Source organism: Scyliorhinus torazame, chromosome 13, assembly GCF_047496885.1.
Source record: "Scyliorhinus torazame isolate Kashiwa2021f chromosome 13, sScyTor2.1, whole genome shotgun sequence".
In the NCBI taxonomy this organism is placed as follows: domain Eukaryota; kingdom Metazoa; phylum Chordata; class Chondrichthyes; order Carcharhiniformes; family Scyliorhinidae; genus Scyliorhinus; species Scyliorhinus torazame.
The window spans coordinates 19,041,601-19,063,760 of NC_092719.1; the positions used below are offsets into that span (position 1 = coordinate 19,041,601).

The 22,160-nt window shown below is 46.0% G+C and overlaps 1 protein-coding gene across 2 annotated transcripts in view; it reads left to right on the top strand.

The window, feature by feature from the left end:
- lrguk (leucine-rich repeats and guanylate kinase domain containing) overlaps positions 1–22,160 on the top strand; it is a 192,487-nt gene that overhangs the window by 129,854 nt on the left and 40,473 nt on the right. For both annotated transcript variants that reach the window (XM_072471117.1, XM_072471118.1), the window contains one exon: positions 17,680–17,793. In XM_072471117.1, coding sequence (XP_072327218.1) covers positions 17,680–17,793 — 114 coding nt within the window. The remainder of the gene's footprint in view (positions 1–17,679; positions 17,794–22,160) is intronic.

Consider the following 22,160-nt stretch of genomic DNA (forward strand, 5'->3'; position numbering starts at 1 on the left):
GGAAAAATGCGTGTTTAGCACCGACCTTCTAGCCATCCTCGGCTACGTAGTGCGTAATGGAGTCATAGGCCCCGACCCTGAACGCATGCACCCCCTTATGGAGTTCCCCCCCCCCTCACTGTTCCAAAGCCCTGAAACGCTGCCTGGGCTTTTTCTCTTATTCCGCCCAGTGGGTCCCCAACTACACGGACAAGGCCCGCCCGCTAATTCAGTCCACGATCTTCCCCCTGTTGACAGAGGCCCGTGAGGCCTTCAGCCGCATCAAAGCGGATATCGCAAAGGCCATGATGCATGCGATCGACGAGTCCCTCCCCTTCCAAGTTGAGAGCGACACATCCAACGGAGCTCTGGCGGCCACCCTAAACCAAGCGGGCAGACCCGTGGCCTTTTTCGTCCGTACCCTCCACGCTTCAGAAATCCGCCACTCCTCAGTGGAAAAGGAAGCCCAGGCCATAGTAGAAGCTGTGCGGCATTGAAGGCATTACCTGGCCGGTAGGATATTCACTCTCCTCACTGACCAACGGTCGGTAGCCTTCATGTTCGATAATGCGCAGCGGGGTATGATCAAGAACGACAAGATCTTGAGGTGGAGGATCGACATATAACTATGAGATTTTGTATCATCCCGGAAAGCTGAACGAGCCGTCCGATGCCCTATTCCACGGCACATGTGCCAATGCACAAGTGGAACGTCACTCCCGGCCTAGCTGGCAGTCCGGGGACCCATCTTGCTCCAAAAGCATGTGCAGGCGCACAAATCCGACCCGTTGGTCGAGAGGGTTCATCTCCTCCATGCGAACCCTCAATACGCCTACGTGACATACCTCGACGGCCGACAGGACACGGTCTCCCTGCGGGACCTGGCTCCCGCCGGAGCTCCCAACAACCCCCCCCAACACCAATCACCCACTCCCTCCCGCCGGCGCACCCCACAGCCGCTCCCTTCTCGGGTGGATCGGTCCTTCTCCCATGCCCGCCCACGAGTAGTGAAACAGGAACAAACATCGCGACGCTCCCAGAGACGACAGTGCCCGAGCCAGGGCCTGCACCACCACCAGGGCTGAGATGATCGGCAAGGATGACCAGGGCATCCATTCGACTCATTGAATCTGCGTGACAAAGCAAGAGCTGTAAATAATTCCATGGCCCAGTAAAAGCGGCATTGTAAATAGTTAACAGTTGATATTGATGCATAGCTACTGTATTAAAGGAATCCCAGTACCGACCTTGTAAACCCCTACCACCATACGACCCACCACCCCGCCGGGTTCTTTTTTAACAAGGGGTGAATGTGGTGGTATGTATTAGGGGTATTACGGTACCCTGTGATGCCGAGAGGCTATTGATGGACAGACACTGGGTCCTGATTGGATCTGCCGCCTACTGGTTCCACCCAGCAAGGCGGACTATAAGAACCCGGGTTCTCCCAGCAGCTGCATGCTGTAACCGAGCTGCTGGGGAACAAGTCTGCGTAATAAAGCCATTGATTGACTTCATCTCATCTCGCCTCGTGAGTGATTGATTGTGCTACAGGGAGGGCGCCTCGGACACCAGAAAGATTGCTCTTCTCCTCTCCACGGCTAGGGACCATGCCATCCATATTTTCAACTCTCTCACCTTTGCAGATGACGAAGGCATTGACGAAGTTCAAGATGGTTCTCCTCAAATTTGACACTCACTGCAGCGTTGAGGTGAATGAAAGTTTTGAACGCTATGTGTTCCAGCAGCGTTTGCAGGGTAAGGACGGACCTTTCCAATCCCTTTTAACGCACCTCTGCATTCTTGCGCAATCTTGCAGCTACGGGCCCACCTCCGACTCTGACGTGGCCAGATCGTTTTCGGTGTTCAGTCAGACCCCCTACGTCAGCAGCTCCTCAAAGTAAACCAACTCACCCTAGCGACCGCCATCGAGACCTGTGTCCTACATAAAAATGCCACCAGTCGGTACTCCCATTTACAAGCGGCTGAAACGGTGCGGCAAGGTCCCCATGAGGCGGAATGGGTCCAAGTGATTGAGCACCTCCAGGGCCTCAGCCTGGATGAGGGCGGCCATTTTGCGCGCTTTTCGCGGACTCCCGCGCTTGTACGCACCAAACGAGGGGACGGCGACATGGAGGAACGTAATGCGCAGGCGCGCACCACGCAGGACCGCACCGTGCATGCGCGGTGGCGCAGCGAACGTGCTGACGTCACGACGTGCGGCAACTGTGGCTCCGCCCATTTAAAGCGGCAATGCCCCGCAAAATCTCGACAATGCCTACGATGTGGAAGACTTGGCCACTATGCTGCCTGCTGTCGAGCAGCTCAGCCTTCCAAATCATATCGCTTCAGCCAGCCTCGCAGGAATGTTCGGGCAATTCAACCCACGGTCACCGAGTCCAATTCCGACCTCCCACACAGCGTGACACCGAGGACCCGAAGGAGCCTTTTCGAGTCGGTGTCGGAACGAAAAACAGGCTGTCCCCGAGCAAAGACACCAGCCGCTGTCGGTATACAGCATCGATCCAGACGATGAGTGGTGTGCCACCCTGACGGTCAACCGGTCCCAAATACGATTCCGCCTGGACGCTGGTGCCTCCGTTAATCTCATGGCGTTGTCTGCTTTCCAAAACCTTCGTGTCAAACCAACCATTCTCCCATCGGCCTGCCAGCTATTGGACTACAATGGCAACATCATTCCTGCTACCAGCTCATGCCAACTCGAAGTGACGCACAAGTCACAAAAGCCATCCTTCCTTTCGGGTTTGTGGGCTCCTCGAAGGACTCTGCTTGGCGCACAGGCGTGCAAATTGCTAAACCTCGTTCAAAGAGTTCACTCTCTCTCTCCTGATGACACATCTGCCTTCCAGGATGCTGACTTCAGGGCGCAACTCAACGCCATCATCGTCCAGCACCGCGACGTCTTCGAAGGCATGGGCACGCTCCCATTTACTTACAAGATCACACTCAAACACAACGCCACACCTGTGGTGCATGCACCTCGCAGAGTCCCAGCACCCCTCAAGGACCGCCTCAAGCAGCAGCTGCAGGACCTCCAAGACCAAGGATTGATCTCCAGAGTTACGGAACCAACCGACTTGGTCAGTTCCATGGTGTGTGTAAAGAAGCCTTCCGGCGAGCTCAGAATCTACATTGATCCAAAGGATCTGAATGGCAACATAATGAGGGAGCATTACCCAATCCCCAAGCGCAAAGAGATCACATGCGAGATGGCTCGGGCCAAGCTCTTCACCAAACTTGACGCCTCGAAAGGATTCTGGCAAATTTAATTAGACAGATCCAGCAGGAAACTGTGTAACTTTAACACCCCTTTTGGGAGATATTGTTACATCAGGATGCCGTTTGGGATCATATCGGCGTCAGAAGTATTCCACAGGATCATGGAACAAATGATGGAAGGCATTGAAGGTGTTCGCGTCTATGTTGACGACATAATCATTTGGTCCACCACCCCGCAGGAGCATATCAGTCGCCTCCAGCGTGTGTTCAAACGCATACGGGAGCAGGGCCTACGCCTCAACAGAGCTAAATGCTCCTTCGGCCAGACGAAACTCAAGTTCCTAGGGGACCACATCTCCCAGTTGGGTGTGCGGCCGGATGCAGACAAGGTGGCTGCCATCACAGCCATGAAAAAGCAAGAGGACAAGAAGGCAGTACTCCGATTTCTGGGCATGGTCAACTTCCTGGGGAAGTTCATCCCTAACCTCGCCTCTCATACCCCAGCTGTCAGGAACCTGGTCAGGAAGACGACAGACTTCCAATGGTTTCCTGCTCACGAGCGCGAATGGAGAGAACTTCAAACCAAACTTACCACGGCCCCAGTATTGGCCTTTTTTGATCCAGCGAAAGAGACAACAATTTCGACCGATGCCAGCCGATCTGGCATTGGGGCAGTGCTCCTGCAACGCGATGAGGCCTCATCATGGGCCCCGTTGCATACGCGTCACACGCCATGACCCCCACGGAACAGCGCACCGCAAATAGAAAAGGAGTGCCTGGGCCTGTTGACCGGTGTCGTCAAATTTCATGATTATGTGTACGGCCTTCCCCAATTCAGCGTCGAGACCGACCATCGCCCGCTGGTCAATATAATACAAAAAGACTTGAACGACATGACGCCTCGTCTCCAGCGCATTCTGCTCAAACTCCGGCGATACGACTTTCAGCTCGTATACACCCCGGGCAAAGACCTGATCATAGCCAACGCTCTGTCCAGGGCAGTCAACACCCCGTATGACCCAGCAGGATTCGTCTGTCAGGTTGACGCCCATGTTGCCTTTGTGGCCTCCAATCTACCGGCCATGGATGAATGCCTTGCCCAAATTCGCCGCGAGACTGCGGCTGACCCCCTGCTACAGTGTGTCATGCGCCACCTAACAGACGGGTGGCTCAAGGGCCAATGCCCCCAGTTCTACAACACCAGAGACGATCTGGCGGTAGTCGATGGTGTCCTCCTGAAGCTGGACCGCATTGTTATCCCGCACAGCATGCGCCAGCTCGTCTTGGAACAGCTACACAAGGGCCATCTTGGCGTGGAGAAGTGCCGCCGATGGACCCGAGAGGCAGTGTACTGACCCGGCATCAATGACGACATCGCCAACACAGTGCTCAACTGCCCCATCTGTCAGCGGTTCCAGCCGGCCCAACCACGTGAGACCCTATAGCCCCATGAGTTGGTCACGTCCCCTTGGTCCAAGGTCGGCATCGACCTGTTCCACGCGCTGGGCAGGGACTATGTTCTGATTGTAGACTATTTTTCAAACTACCCGGAGGTGGCACGTTTGCATGACATCACATCGTCTGCAGTCATCCGTGCCTGTAAGGACACCTTTGCTCGTCACGGCATCCCACTCACTGTGATGTCAGACAATGGCCCCTGCTTCGCAAGCCAGGAATGGTCCATCTTTGCCAGGAGGTACAACTTTGTGCATGTGACATCCAGTCCCCTGTACCCCCAATCCATAGTCAAACGGCTCCTCTGCAAGGCTGCCAATGCGGGATCCGACTTCTACCTCGCCCTGCTGGCCTATTGCTCAGCCCCACTGTCCACTGGCCTGTCGCCAGCCCAGCTGCTCATGGGTCGCCCCCTGAGGACGACGGTGCCATCCATTCACGTCCCAGACCTCGACCACGTTCCGGTCCTTCAACGAATGCAACTGTCTCGTGCACAGCACAAGGCGGCTCATGACGCCCGTGCAGCTTATCTCCCTGCTCTGGCTCCAGATGACAATGGCCGCATCCATCTTCCGGATGGTGGCTGGTCTGCAACTACTGTGGTTCTTCGGCAGGTGGCTCCCCGCTCGTTCCTGGTTCGTCTACCGGATGGTTCCATTCTGCGCCGTAATCGGCGTGCCCTTCATCTCGTTCCGCGCTCACTACGTGATCCTCCGTCAGTGCCACGCCCTCCTGTTGCCCCTGACCTGGACTATGCAGAGATTCCAGTTACTCTGCAGCCTCCTCACTCTGACGCAGTCCCGCCCGCTCCTCAGCTGGTGGCTTCTGACCCACCCTTGAGGCGGTCAACCAGAATTCGTCACCCACCTCAGGGACTTAATTTGTGAACTTTGCACTCATGGACTCTCTGGTCTGTTCTGTTCTTCCGTTTAATCGTTCAAGTGGTTTGTATATAGTGTTCATCTCGTTATTTGTGTGACACACTGTTTTTTTTCTGCACCAGGCACCTTCCCATGTAAATAGCTTAGTTTTATGTACATAGTCCTGTAAATATTTTGCACACACGTAGTCAGGAACATTCACCACACACTATTTATTGTCACGCAGGCACATTTTTTCATATAAAAGGGGGATGTCATAATATGCACCAGTATATCATGGTGCAGACACACACTGATGGACACAGTGGGACCAATCAACATACACAACACCGCAGCCAATCACCAGTGAGAGCACACGCACCATAAAGACAGGGGACATCAGAGTTCCCGCGGATTCGAGTAGCAGCTAGCTAGGAGCACAGAGCTCACAGCCTGCAACACAGACATTCACCATGTGCTGAGTGCATCAACTGGTTAGGACAAGGCAAAGGTCTTTAGTTCAAGCTGGCATCGTATTTACCCACAGTTCAAGTATGTTTAAATAGTTAACCTTTTAATAAAATACTGTTGTACTACTTCGAGTGTTGGTGACCTGTATGTGATCCAGAACACCTAACACATCAATGCGTTAGCTTAATAATTCCACAAAGGTTTTATGATTATAACGGATTAGAAAGTACATCTTAATCAGAATCATCTCATCAACACAAAGTCCCTTTTAAGCATACTACACGACTGTGGGCGAATAAACTCTCCATTCTGAAACACAAGGACTGTTTCTGGATACCGCCTCAGAATCCCCCGCAGATCAGTGTCACATTAGAGTTTCCAAACTCTACTTCCAAAAACATGCTTTAAAATCTTCTCTCATAATTAGCATTTTGCATTCCGAATTCCAGAAAAAGTTTTCTAAATGACAACAAAGCTTACGCTCCACTTTTACCACCGAATTCAGTTCAGGATTTTACACCAACTGCTGCGCAAACTGCTTATAATTGCGGCAACTCTCGATTCCCAGACTGTGGGCATGATTCAGCGGACTTCAAACTAAGTCCGCTGTCAAGTGCATTTAGCCGGATGTTTCTTGGCGGCTGTAGTGTCCTGAAACATCTTGCAGTCGAATGGTTACCTTTGGCCTCAGGGTGTTTCTCTCCACCAAGGCTGCACTTTTTGCTGGCAAGCTTTGATTGGGGTGCCGTTTTGACCTTTGGGAGGTCCCTGGGCATCCTCCCTCACCCACCTCCCCTCCAAGTGGCAAGGCCCCCCTGGGCCTGACCCCAGGCAGTGCCACCCCTGGTGCTGCCAGACTGGCACACTGGCAGTGCCAGCCAGGCACCCTGGCAGTGCGAGGGTGGCACTGCCAGAATGCATAGGTGACACTGCCAGGGTGCCTGGCTGGCAGTGCCAAGGTGCTATGGGGAGTGCCAGGGCATGATCTGGCCCTGTCCCCAACCACCCAGGATCTCCAATGGCCCAACAGACCAGCTCAGGTGCCGTTACGACTGGTCCATGTTTGTGTGGGTCGGTAATAAACGGCATCCTGGCGTGGTTTCTCAGGTGCTGCTGTTGAGTACTGGGCGCCAGATGAATCTGGTGTCCGGGTATTTAACTGAGCAAGCGAGGGCAAGATCCAGATTGTGCTGGGCAGAGTAAGTCGGGTGCCCGGCGCGGATCCCGATTTGGGGCTCTCGCGCGATTCCCCCATTGCGCCTGGCTCTGAAACAGGTGCAACTGTTTCTCCCTGAATTGCTCCCTGTATTAAAATGGCATCAGATATTTGATTTGAAGGCTGCTGTCTCATTTTAAATCTGGTTATTGCAATTGTCTCTTTAAATCACAACACTTTATTTACTCATCCTTGAATTCTTCTGAATACCTTGGTCCCTGTTCACTTAACTCCAGTCATCTTAAACATTCTGTCTGCCCCAAATCCCTGGTTATCTGGTCTGTAACCTGTATTTTAGGAAGCCTGCGTCTTTGCAGCTCCCTTCCTGCCCAGTTTTTCTTCTGGTGGAGAGGAGAGATGCTCACTCCCCAAGGTTCTGTCTCCAACTGTCAACAAATTCAGCTAAAACAAAAACTTAGAACCTTTTTTAAGATCTTTACAAGGGCCTCTAGTTGCTAAGAAACCCCTGCTAGCTCTATTTATTCTTCACACTGTAACCCTCACTAAGCACAATAGAATCACATGTTGGAATTGAAACCAACCCCCACACATACAACATCTTTGTCCAGCATGAATCTAACTATGGGTTTTACACTTCCAGGCACAGAAACATAGGGTGGAATCTTACCATATTTTTCAAAGTGTCAGGCGCAGACTGAAAATCGACATGACGCTCTCCAGTTGCACTGACCAGTCTTCACTCCAGACCTTGAGCCTCTTTAAAGAAAAATATGTGTGGGCATGGTTCACTCTGGCGGGACGAAGCCTGATATAACCGGCACCCGGCTCCACAGAGATCGGGGCACCATTTTAAAGGGTTCCCTGATCAGAATAAAGTGTTAATTTCCCCCTCCCACTATGAGAGTAGCGGGGGCACTCCTCCCTCCCCCCTACCCCCACCACCACCACTACGGAAGTATCGCTTGCATTCCCTCCTTCAGTGCCCGCTTCCCCTGTGCCTGTAGGTGTTCCCCCTCATTGCACACTCTTCTTGCATCACACACAAATGGAAGCCCTCCCATTGGGGCTTACACCAGGGCCCACTCTGGCACAGGGTGGAAGTGCCAGGCTGGCATGACCAGATTGGCATTGCCAGGTTAAAACTGATGCCCCAATCTCTGTGGAGCCGGGTGCCGGTTATATCAGGTCCTGTCCCCCAGAGTGACGGTGTAAACCTGGTGTTATATTCCTCTTTGCTTTTTCTAACCAGAATGGTATGATGGTGTGATTCTCAAGAAACCACCAATCTTCAAATTAAAGCAAAATAGATTTAATGAATAACGAATAGATTAATATTGAGTTTGCACACTCAACAGAACTAAAACTAGTAATCAAGTAATTCAGAATAAAGTATCAACTATTTTAAACTACATGTGCTAACTATGCTGTGATCTATGTCTCTAACGCTCTGCTGTCTCGTCACTCCTGGTTCGAAGACACCCAAGATCCTTTGAGTTCTCATATTCATACAGGAATCTAGTGTTGCCATCTAGTGGTTGTGTTACACTAAGATGTAGTCATTAACCCTTTGTATGTCTCTCTATATATACATAATCACCAAACCTGGCAGTGCCAACCTGTGCCGGGGCAATGTCAGGGCATTGCCTGGGCATTGCCTGGGCATGTCCCACTTCCCCGTGGGCTACATTTACTTTCACACCCTTAGAGGGATCCCCTCAAACGATTCACGTTTTTAAAAAGCTGTTGTAAACCTCACCAACTTGACATCCTGTGAAAAAATATCTGCTATTTGTGCAATAGGCCCCCATAATATAGGGAAACTCACTTCGTTGGGAAGGTTACACTTAGACCTCAGTCCTTGTGACCTGGAATTCAGCGTTTTGAAGTGACAGTTTCCTGTGACTCTTCTTGAAATGAAATGAAATGAAAATCGCTTATTGTCACAAGTCGGCTTCAAATGAAGTTACTGTGAAAAGCCCCTAGTCGCCACATTCCGGCGCCTGTTCGGGGAGGCTGTTACGGGAATTGAACCGTGCTGCTGGCCTGCCTTGGTCTGCTTTCAAAGCCAGCGATTGAGCCCTGTGCTAAACAGCCCTTCCATTCTTTTTCATATTTTAATTCTGTTATTGAAAAGGGAAAACATGACTAAGTTGTATAATGTAATGTATAGAACTTTTTAAATTGCACTTTATAATCCCAGTGTTGCTGCTTCTTATTGGGGCATGCACAATTTTTTCCCTTTGATCATTTGCATTCCCCTTTTATTTAGAAAACAAACCACATCTTCTCTCTTCTTGTCCGTACACAATTGAGTACTTGAGAGACCAGCTCAGCAGGTGGTGCTTTGTCATATCTCCAGGATGTAATAGTTGGGCTGTTTTGATTCTTCATACCTGCTTTTTTGAATCTGCTAACCATCTAACTGACCATGCAATACCTATGTTCAGAGGTTGTGCATGAGACTTGCTACTAGGATTCTACTTGGGCATCTTTGAACAGGAGATGAGCCTGAATTAATGCAGACATGATTCAGCCTTTCTCACCATGAGATAGCACCTTGTATTGCCTGCCTTTATAATTCTCTATTATGGTAGAGCATGGTATACGCTTAGTAAGATAGGAGAATTGTATGTCTAACTCTTAGCATTGCAATACCTGATTAAAATTGACACCTGAGCCCAATTCTGGGGACAAATGGGCGTGGGCTAACTCTCCAAAAACTGCGGTGAAGTGTATCCACAAGTGTCCAGCAAACGCTGTGGGGTGCTCTGTCTTCTTTTGCCAACACTTATTTAGGCCTTCTACGGGGTCTCCTCTGTTAAAGCCGATCGCATCAAGGATCGCTGTGTGCATCTCTTGGAGTGTGCCTCCTCCTACATTCTGTGGGTCGGGAAGGGCTGCTACGACTGAAGGGTCGAGGCTTAAAACTGTGAGCTTCACTTGGGTAGCCTGTTGTTTGACTTTCGCGAAAAATTGGTGGGGGTCTGATGTGGGAAGGAACGGTGTAATTTTTCCACACGCGTCCCGTAATTGGGTTACGGTTAACGGGGTTGTGTAAAAGAAATCTGCTTCTCCTTCTCCTGCGGCCGTGCGGTGTGTGGTTACAGGGTTCATGGGGGGGTGTTCTGCCTGTTCGGTTGGGGGTTGGGGCGCTTTCTTTTTCTGGGGTTTTTCCTTCGTACATGTTCCATATACGTGTCTATGGGCAGTCTCGTTTAATTCCTGCCAATCGGGGCCGTTTTCTTGATCTAATTGGGGTCCGAATGTACTTTGAAATCCATTTTGAACGGAAAGCAGAGATTGCAATTCTGCAATTTGCTTCCGGCACTTTGCGTGGCCTACAGAACTATGCCTTTGTTCCGTTGTGGAAGTATGGAGTGCTCGTAGGGCTGCTTTTAAATCATTGCATTGTTTCTGCAATTTCTCCACTTGCTGTTCTGTCTCTTGTCTTACCAAGACCGCACGTTGCGTGTCCTGGTAGGCCTTATCATATTGCGCCTGAAAACTGTTTAAATGCGGGAGACAAGACTGATGTGCCCTCTTGGCATCATCCACCTTTTTGTCCCTTGCTGCTAACTGCTTTTAAAAATCTTGATTCTCCTTCTATACCTCACTCAGGTCTACCTCACTACTTCTGTCTCTCTCCTCTATCTCTCTATGGAGCGTCCTAACGACCTCCTCTGTGCCTCGCAATTGTGCCAAACAGGACACGATTGCCATCGGCTTGCGAGCTTTTCCCAAGCTCTTCTTGTGGATCTCTGACAGGTTCTCCCACCAAGTATGTCCTATACTCCCAGGTCCTGTTTCCTGATTTTTGCAGAATTCACTCCAAAGGGGCCATCCTTTCCCTTTGAGATATTTCCTGATCTCATCTTCCCAAATGGGTCACTGTCCTACTCTACTGGTCGCTGCAACCTCAAATTCCTGGGGGTTCATAAGGTGTTCCATTGCCTTCATTGCCATTTTCTCTATCTAGGTTCTCTCCTGAATTTGGAACAGGGGGTGATAAAGTGGTGATGTAAACACGGGTACGGCTTACGCTAATTTCCAGCCTACAAAACTCCAGACAGTTTTACGCAACAAAATCTCTCAGGTTTACCTTATATCTCTGTTAGAACGTATGCATTTACACACTTCCGAATCTCAGAGGCTTGATCAGTACTGTTTTGAGGCTTGTGGTTTTTATGTTTTCAATTGGATTCTCAATTCAAATTTTGGGTTCTCTCGGAGTGGTTAGGCCACTTCTAAGTCGAGTCCCGTCAGATGTCGCCAGTAAATGTTGCTAACTTTGGCTGTTTCTTCATTTGGCTCTGTTTAATTACATTTGCTCAAGAGTCGCCAGGTATCTTTCGACACCGCCACAAGGTTCAGAACCGAATACTCGATCAATGACTTGATACACCAGTTAGTAAGTTCAAAAGCAATGCTCATTTATTTACACACAGTCAAATCTACTCATGCATAAACTCTACAAACTAAACTGCCACTATTACTAAAGCCTATACTTAGCTTTGGGTGCCCACTCAGTCAGAGGAACAATGGCCGTTGCTCGGTTCTGAGGCTGCTGGGTTGAGCTGTTTACAGGGTAGCAACTAGGAGCGTCTATCTCATAGCGTGCGTTGACTTGGAACTTACTTGGTCTGATGCAGCTGCTAGGCTGGTCTCTCTCTTCGTTGAGAGCCAAAGCCAAAGGAGGAAGATTCTCCCTTGGGGAATACCTTTTATACTATAAAGGACTTCGCACGCTTTTGGGCGGGCCTTGAACTTGGCCCCAATTAATTAGGTCTTTCCCCAATCATTCGTATCAATCTTCCTCCAATAGAGGGGTGGTTCCCTGATCGCTGGGCGTGTCCTAGGGGACTGTTGGTCTGCTTTGTTTTAGTCTCTTATGGCGCTGGGGTGCCTGCCTTAACATTGTGTATCTAAATGTTTCCCTATTGTCCCCGGAGATGGCTCATTAGTATGTAGATTGCTTGGCAGTTTCTGTCCTGTCTGAGAGCTTAAGGTTCTAATCAACAGACAGAGCTTGCACCTGCTTGTTTCTTAGTATTGTCCAATTTTCCCTGCATTCTTTGCGAGTGTCCATTTTGTAACCGGGACGTGGCCATCCCAGATGGCTACACTTGGAAGCTTACTTTTTTTAAATTTCAGCCTGGCAAATTGAGGATGGTGTTGGTGGTCTCATTGCTGTATAGGCTTAAAGCAATTAATTAGACATGGATTAAGAATCTGAAATAAAAACAGAATATGCCAAAGATACTCAGCAGATTCGGCAGCATGTGTGAAGAGAAAAACAGAATTAATGTTTCATGTCAGTGACCTTTTGCAAGAACTAGTGAATAGGAATCTAGAGGAATATGGAATGGAAGTCAATCTGGGGGTTCTTCTTACTGTGTTTGGGACAGTACCACGCCATGTATGCACTTGCCAATTTTGAAGTCACAACATTTGGCACGAAATCCACTGGCCTTTAGATGGCTAGACTTGTTGGGGAATCTTTTTGATCACACATCGCAATGATTGTGTAATGAAAATGAATGAAATGAAATGAAAATCGCTTATTGTCACAAGTAGGCTTCAATGAAGTTACTGTGAAAAGCCCCTAGTCGCCACATTCCGGCGCCTGTTCGGGGAGGCTGGTACGGGAAGGCTTTGGTGTACACATGGCGATGACTCATAGCTTCAAAAGAGTTTCAAAATTTATCTAATTTGCTTTTATTCGTTTTCTATATCATTGTTTGGTATTTGTCCCATGTATCTGAAGGGTCTAGGGTTATTTATTATTGTTAGAAGTACTGAATAAATGCAAGTTCTCACAGCTTGTATGTTTGGCTATTGACTTGGGTTAGTGGTGTTAGTTTGGTCTAAGTGGTAACTGTCAGCTCCCTTCAGAAGGTTATGGATTCAAATCTCACTCAAGGATAATCTGGGCTGGTAGTCTAGTTCATTACCAAGGGAATGCTAAATTGTAAGAGTCGCTTTTCCCTTCAGGTAAACCTAAATGTTAACGGTATAATGGAAAGGTCGTAGAGTTACGTACTCTGAAAATACAAGATCAAATGCCCCCCCTATCTGAATGTATTTTGTGACCTAGTTTTCCAAAGTGATATATTTAGAATCATGCAGACTTTTGTCTACATCACAAGCCTGTATGCTAATTTTCAATAGACGTTTATCATTGGTGAAATACTTAATTTTCAGCCTCAAGAATTTTTTTCTTTGCCATATATAAAGTTAATATGCTGCTCGGCTTTGATTTTATTTTGGATGTCTCTCCATCCCAACTAAAATTAACCTTTCTTATTTTTGTTTTTTTTGCTGATCAAATGAGGTGATTTAATTATTTTCAAGGATTACCTGCCCAGAATAAAGAATAGGTGTTTTGTTAACTTGTAATAAATTGACTGAATCTTGAATTTCAGCAAAATATGCATAATTAATGCAGACCCTGAGGCTATTCAAATAAATACACATATATATTTTAAGCAGATTGGCACTGAAATCACACATGGGATTTTTCCAGACACTCAGCTGAAAGTCTGCTTTATGGGAATGTTACCTACCTTAAATGGATTAATCCCTCAGCTGAAATTGTAGAGAGAGTGGATTTTCAGATAAATGCTGTGCTTTTGTCCCCTCATATCTTACTGAGTACTATTAGGGCCTTTATGTCAAACTGTTTTTTGCCTCCTGGTGCCAATTGCAGAGTTGCCAACGAGCACAGATTTTCCGTATTTTGTACAGAAAATCCATTTGAATATGGAAGTACACTTTCTCTCATTGCAATACGGGAAAGGAGACAGCTGACTTGCAAGCCACCTCCTGGAACAGGTTATTTGGTTTCCTTGGTGACAGGGGCCTGCACAGAGGCCCCACCCTCTCTCTTCTCCACACACAAACAGCATATGCATGTCTGACATATGCAAGACCGTGCAAAGGGCAGGATCACTTGAGGTGATCACCTGAGGCTTTTTGCTGTGAGCGTGAGACAAAAATGCTGAAAAATCGAACCTGAATCATCATGCATCTAGTTAAGCATACCTTCTGCTTTCTACTTCTTGTGGCCATTCTTTCCTTTGTGCTCTTTCACCTTGACTGTCATAAACCCTGATTTGAACATCAAATCTGTTAGTGCTACTTCATGAAAATATTTTTTGAAAGAAGGAAATGCACTGGATTCCTTTTGTCTATATACAGTTTCTTGTAAGAATTCAATTCTGTCAACCAGCGTTCAGGACAATTTTGAACTTCATGTAAAAAGGTGAATGTTTTGTTCACATTTTTCATTCTTAGATTTACTGAATATTTGAAACTTAATTTGAAAATACCCACTCATGATGATGTACATGTATGAAGCATTGGATTTGCATTTTCCCTTTGTGTTTTAGATTTGTGCAATAAAGATGTCAAGCTATACTTCAGATTGGTGGGCATTTTTACGTTGAAATTAAAATCCGGATTTTCCTGCCAAAACTGATTTTTGGTATCTGGAGTACTGATTTCTGTTGGGAAAGGTTGGCAGCTCTGTGGATGGGTGCAGCTGTACCATACTTTTCTGATCAGAACCTTCACGTTTTGGTGGATTCCAGGCGAGAAGACCAGTCCTCTACCTGGCTGACTGGCATAATCCATTTGCAGCAATCAAGAAGACCTGGATTCAAATTGTGGCTGCAGTGAGCACCCAAGAGACCATCAACGTTCATAGATCTAGTGCCGGGAAAGGTTCAATGACTTGCTGCTTTCCTGCAATATGATTAGCTCCCCTCATCTACAGAGAGGAGCAAAGGAACCTTCCCTTGCATTTCCTCCGAGTGACATTCTACGAATAAAAATGTAAGATGAAAAGGGTCATAATCTGCAGGCAATATATGGCGATTAACTCTGCTTCAACATTGAGGCACATGCGAATGAGCACTATTACGCACCGACACAATGAAGAGCAATATTCCTCCATGCACCTCTTTCAGGCTAACAGAAATTCTTGTTTTGGTTGCAGACCATAAGGGCGAAGAATAGCATGGAGATCATCCAGGCTGGGTGCCCGTCAGCCTTCTTGAGATGCCTAATTTGATGAGATGACCATGGAGATTGCCAGGGTGCCTGACCAGTTGTTTGTTGGCGTTTAGCATGTAGTAAAGGCGTTGCTGAAATCACCTAGGCGCATGGTAGTAATGGTGGAGGTAATGCTGCCATTTCTCTGAGCACAGTGGGATGTTGGCATGAGAGGGAGTGCAAGGATGCGGTTGTGACATATGGGCAATGGCATGCATCAGAGCGTGTTTCCACTATGAGAGCGGCTATACCTAAATAACCCTGCGTCTCACACAGATCTCAGTTCTGCTAACACACCACCTGGGTCAGATCCTCTTGGGATACAAGAGGCGAAAAAGATGCCCAAGGAGGCAGTGTCATAGAATAGAATCATAGAATTTACAGTGCACTTCTGAGGGATGTAGCACATGTGTAGAGTCGGTGGCACAGCGTTAAGGGCACCACACTAGAATACATGGGAAGGTGTCAGAGACATCTGTGCATATACCCCCTCAGAGGAGGGGGAAAGGTCAAGGTGATGCTCCTGTGAGCAGGAACATGGAGCCTCAGAAGTCACTTTTGGGTCACAGTATTTAGATAATCAGCAGCCATGTGCCTCACCCCCGACATGGTCATCACGACTGTTATTCATTTTTGAAAACAGTAGTGATTCATGTCAGCATGACATCATGCCAACTAGGCAGGAGGATAAGGTGTGGCAGAGGTAACAGTGTCAAGGCCGGAAAGTAAATGTTTGGAAATCTGGGGTATGGGCAGATCACAAACTGAGATCTTGCCAGTGCAAATCCCCTTTTGGCCCTCGCGGGATGTAGCGGCCATTATGGAACTTACACCCTAGGCTAGCGTGGCCTCTGGATCATGGCCAAAAGTGTTCCTAATAGTGTTCTGAAAACCAAACTGCTGCAAGAAATAGAAAGAAAGATTTGCATATATACTGCCTTTTTACGACTTCAGCATGTCCCAACGCACTTTGAAGCCAATGAGACACTTTTGAAATATTGTTATAATGTAGGAAACATTGAGAGCCAATTTGCGCATGGCAAGTGATTAACTTGAATGTTACGTTTTTCCCATCTATTTTGATTCGATGAATCCTTTTGTTAAATAATGAGTGCTGTTGGCTCCATTCAATGAGAATTATTGAAGTTACATACAGTAACTTTTTCAGAATTGTAGATGCAACTTTTGTTCTTGGCTTGCAGCCTGAAATAAAATTCTCTGTGCGAGTATTAGTGTATAAACACGTTTGTATGTAATTCTTTGGTCCACTATTTTAACTTAAGAGTTAATCTGTGTAAATAGCAGAAACAGACAGTTCAAACATTCTAATATCTAGACATACTAATATCAAGACATCATAATGATGTTTAATTGATTTCCCACATGGCATGGTTCACTGTTTCTAAAAGCCAAGCCAGATGTTTAGAACCATATTAACTTACAGCACAGAAGGGCAACACTTCATCCATCCGTGTCTGTGCTAACTGATTCAATTTAAAACTAACCTGACTTCTTGGTTCCTCCCCCCCACCCTAGTTCTTCATCTAGTACCCCTTAAAAGATACAGTGGTCTCTACCTTGACTTCAGTCCATGGCAAAGCATGCCATGCAGCAACAGCAGCAACGAAACAGACCAGTTCGCATCTTCAACCTGTTTCAGAATTCAGTGAGATCAGGGCTGATACTGATGAATCTACAAGGCACTCTCTTCTGACTTTAATGCCCTTTCTACAATGGGGCATTTTAAAACTGTTCCTCAGTGTAAAAATATTTGCCCCAGAAATGGATGTGAAACAAACGTAAGAATATTAGATGATCAGGTGTGCTTTTTAATTTTGACTGATGAATCTGTTTTCTGAAGTTGAATTACAGAGCCCAGTTTATCCTCACTTAGCTGGTCCGGCCAGGGATGCAGCACCTTGTTCCCGGTTTGAAGCATGAAAATACATCAAATATCTTACCTGGCCATATCTCTGGTGTTCCAAAGGTGTTCAAATTCCAAAATAGACAGTGTGCAGAAAGAAGAGATGGGATTAATAAAATGTTTTAAATGTGATCTTTTAAGAGTAAAAGCAAACATTGTGGCCAAAATGTTCCTGCCCTTCCCACTGGCGGGATCTTCCCATCCTGCCGATGGCGACCTCCCATCACAGTTTTCCCGGCGGCGGAGGATGCGAGCAACGGGAAAACCTTTTACAGCAGTGGGACCGGAAGATCCCACCACCTGCAATGGTGGGCTGCCTCCGCCACTGCAAAACGTGCTGTGGAGGCAGCAAAAAAAATCCCACCCCCTATAGGGTAGATTAAGAAATATTTTGCTCTAAATTTCCCAAAATTATTGTTGCATCATAGTGGGGAAAATCCCATTGTCACTTCATGTGATTATACAATACATTGAGATGTTGGCTGCCATCTCCATTTTAATCATTTTGTCTTTTTGTGCAGGGGAAATTTATTGAGACAATAAAGTACAATGGAAATTATTTCGGGCTCAGCAGGGAAGCATTAGAAGCTGTCGCCAGAGAGGGCCTGGCTTGCTGTATTCATATGGAACTAGAGGTAGGTGTGAAGGCTATATTTCAATTGATTTGTGGGCTTCTTTGTGAATGATAAAGATGCCTGTAGTAGTGCTGGATACTAAATCCCATCACAGAGAATATTAAAGATAAGCATTTTGCATGGTTGTAGAGATCTTGTGTTGCAGTGGGTAGCGTCCCTGCCTCTGGGCTGGAAGCTCTGAGTTCAAGTCCAACTTCAGGACTTAAAGGCCACGGAAGATGCATAACATGGCCAAACTGATTATCAGCCTGCAAATCCTTCCAATATGCCCAATGGCAGGCAGCAAGAGTGGAAGAATTCTTTGGTCAGCCATACTGCAGAAGGCAATGGCAAACAATTGTTGCGAAGCATAATCAAGGATCAATCCAATGGAAGTCCATAGTCGCCAGTGCCTTCTTCGGGTATGGTACCAAAAACAAGAGGAGGATTCTGCAGTAAACAGCGTTTTGTCAATAAAAGTATTTCAGATTGTGGTAAAGCGGGAAAGGCAATCAGGCCAAAACACATTAAAGTTATATGGCTTTACTTGTGTGATACTAATTCATCACTTCAAATTGCTTCTACCACCACGTACTGATGATGGACCTGCAACAGCTCAAAATTCTCCCTCTGAAAACAACTTTAAAGTTCAGAGGGAATATCCCTTTTATTGCACTGCTAAGTTTTCCCCACATCAGAATTTTATAGTATGAAAACGACGCTAACTTACCACTATGGTCCAGTGAAATTATCATGGTGACAATGGTAAGCACTTACACTTGAGTTGTCCCAAAATTTTAACTATCCACATTTACAGTACTCCCCCAAAACAGGGGGGGGGGGGAGAAGTATTTTCAGTGTACCCACTTCCTCACATCAATCTGTTTTCAGGAAATCTTTCACCCTCCATAGAGTTTTGCTGCATGACAAGCTAGTCTCTGACATACGACTCCCGAAGAGTTGACAGAAATAGAAGTTTGTTTTAACAAGTGAAGATGGATTAAGCAGCCGCCTGTTTTTCACGAGATGGATTAACAATATAAAAGGCTGAGATTTGGGTTTTATTTATGAACAACCACACTTAATTGGTGTCAGGTTACCAGTTTGAGATTGCCATTTAAAGTTAACAACTTGATTCAGTGAGATGTAGGTTCCTGTGATTTCCTATATCTCAGCTAACCTATGCGTGAGAGATTGGAAAGAGAAATCTGAAGAAATTATGAGCGAAGGCCAAACTAGACCACTTTTGCTGCCAATTGTTAAGATAAGTTTCAGTTTTTGTCAACTCTAAGGCAGAGCTTTACTTGATGTCAGTGATTAGATTGCAATACAAAAAACTCTGGGGGCACTGAAAGGATAACAAAAATTTCTGAAAATTGATTTACATCTCCACTCCAATATGAGGGAATTGGTACCATTCCTTTAAATGCATACCAACCTCTGTGCCCAATTCATAGCTTGCACCATGTCCTGTTTACCCATCGGCCTAGTGTTCGCTGACACCAACTTCTGGTCTGGCTTCACCTTGATTTTAAAATTCCATTATTTTTTTTAATTCCCTCCATGATCTCACCCTTCCCTATCTCTGTGGCCTCCTTGAATCTTGCAACCTTTCAAAATTGCTGCACCCGACCAGTTCTAGCCTCTTGCACCATCCTGATTTTAATTGCTCCACCATTATTTACACACAAACTTCCTGGACCAAGGCTCTTGAATTCCCTTTCTAAGCCCCGTGCCTTTCTATCTCTCGTCAGAAATGGGTGTTTATCAAATAGCTGCAGTGATGTCAGTGTGTGGATGGAGCTGGGTTCTGCTTTGCTTTTTATTTTTGTTTTGTGCAGAAAGCTGCTTTTGGCTCTGTGTTTAGTTTCGCTTTCAGTTAGAGAGCTGCATGTGAACCAAGCAGATGTGTTTATTGATCTTTCTCACTACAAGCTAAAGAAAGTCTTCAGCTCATTGATGATTTCAAAGTAATACCTGTTTCTGTAGAGAATTTAAACCTGCTGTCTTTGTTCAAAAGTGTTTTGGGCTTATGGATGTTGTTAGGAAAGTTACTAAGGGTTACCTATAGAATATTGTATTTAGGAAAATATCAGTGTCTGTAGTTGATAAGATGTTTACTGTGTGTTTATAAAGTGTTGACTGAATTCAAAGAATAAACATTGTTTTGTTTTTAAAATACTTTAGATCTCTGTTGCATCACACCTGTAAAGTGGGCCCTTTTGCTCCCCATAATCAAAATCTATTAAAAGTTGTGGGTCAGGTGAACTCCATGATATACTTTGGAGTTTTCTAAACTCTGGTCCATAACACTCTCTCCTCATTTAAGACACTCCTTAATAACCTCTTTGACCAAGCATTGTACCAAGATCTCCTTGCATTGGCCTGTGTCAACATTTGTTTGATACTGCTCCTGTGAAGCACTCTTTATCAAAAATCTTAATACAGTTACAATAAGATTAGTGCATAATTTCACTATGATACTGAATTTAATCACGTGCTGATATGTGTAATTTTTACTTCTCTGTCAACAGATGGAAGGTGAGCTAAGTTAAAGTATTTAAGTTAGTTAAAAATTAGGCTCATGGTGGAGAACAAGTAAAAAATGTGCATTGAAACAGAAAAAAACCTGATTAGGTGACACCATACTTCGGTTTAAAAGTCTGATGTTATACTGGGAAAGATAGACAAGGAGTTCCATTGTGTTGAGATCCAGGTTGAGAAAAAAAAACATGCATTTATAAAATACGGTAACTCATCCCCAGGACATTCCAACACACTTTATGTTCTATGAATTATATTTGACCTATGAATTATATTTTAAATGCAGTTACTGTTGCTATAGCACCACTGTTGTTGATGCACCACTGTCAATGTACCCTGTCGAGTATATTTTTTGTGTACAATGTATGTACTGTGTATGTCCCCTTGGCCGCAGAAAAATACTTTTCACTGTACTTCGGTACTTGTGACAATAAATATCAAACAATCAATCAACACACCAGCCATTGTTTTGGTTGGTACGGTCCTACATGAGATGATTGTTGTTTACTGAATTGTGTGTGAATTTCAGAGTCGTACACTGTTCAAACATCTCTATAGATCCATTGAATCCCTACAGTGCAGAAGGAGGCCATTCGGCCTACCAAGTCTGCACCGACCCTCTGAAAAAGCCTCTCACACAGGCTCACTGCACCGCCCTATCCCCGTAACCCCAGTTAACCTGCAGATTTTTTGACACTAAGGGACAATTTAGCATGGCCAGTGATATCCTGAGCTCTCACCCAGACAAGAATCATCCGCTCCCGCCAGCAATGGGAATCATGGTACTCGGAGCACTTAATTTGCCGTGAGTGAAAAAGTCAGTTTCCTAAAGCTGGGAAAAATCTTTGGAACTTTGTTGTCCGAAAGTTAAAGGAGGACTAAAAGCGAGTCGAGCTTCCCAGTGAGCAATGTCGGGAAGTACATTTGCATTTGTTAGCATGTCAAGAATGCTCATTAAAAAAACAACTTGCTGGAATGATATGTCTTCCTCCACTCTTCATTGAACCGCGGTTGATCCCTTGGTTTGGTGGAAATGATAGAGTGGGGGACATGCCAGGCCATGAGGTTACAGAGTGTGGCTGAGTACAAGTATTCACCAATTCTCACCCATGTGAGGCCTAGCCATCGACAGCTCTGCTGCCCTGTCCCACTTTGCCATTAACCCCGCACCAGCCCCTTCACCCTGGAGTACTGTGTGCAGTATTTATTTTAAATATATATATTTAGAAGCAGTTCAGAGAAGGTTCACTGGACTCATTCCTGGGATGAAAGGGTTGTCTTATGATGAAAGGTTGAACAGGCGAGGCCTATATCTATTGGAGATCAAATGCCTTTTGGAAATCCAAGTACACCACATCTACCAGTTCCCCTTTATCCATCTTCCATGTTACTTTGTTATGGGCCAGAGTTTAGAGAACACAAAGTGTATCATAGAGTTCACCTGAACCACAACTTTTAATAGATTGTGGTATGGGGGGCCCACTCTACAGGTGTGGTACAGCAGAAATGAAAAGTATTTTTTAAAGCAAAACTATGTTTATTCTATGAACTTAACCTTTCTAAAACAAACAGTGAACATCTTAGCAACCAGTAAATCAAATACACCCCCAAAGAATACAACACTAAGTAATCTGTATGCTGTTCTTTTAACACCCAGAAGACTTAACAAACCTTTAAACAGAAGCACATCAGGGTTTACATTCACATGTATACATGTATAATTCTGAATTCACCAAATGACCAAGAGATAGTCCTTCGTGGCAGAGGGAACAGTATTACAGCTGCTTTGTCTGCCTTCAGCTGCAACACACTGAAAAACGAAACCAAAAAGACAGACACACCCA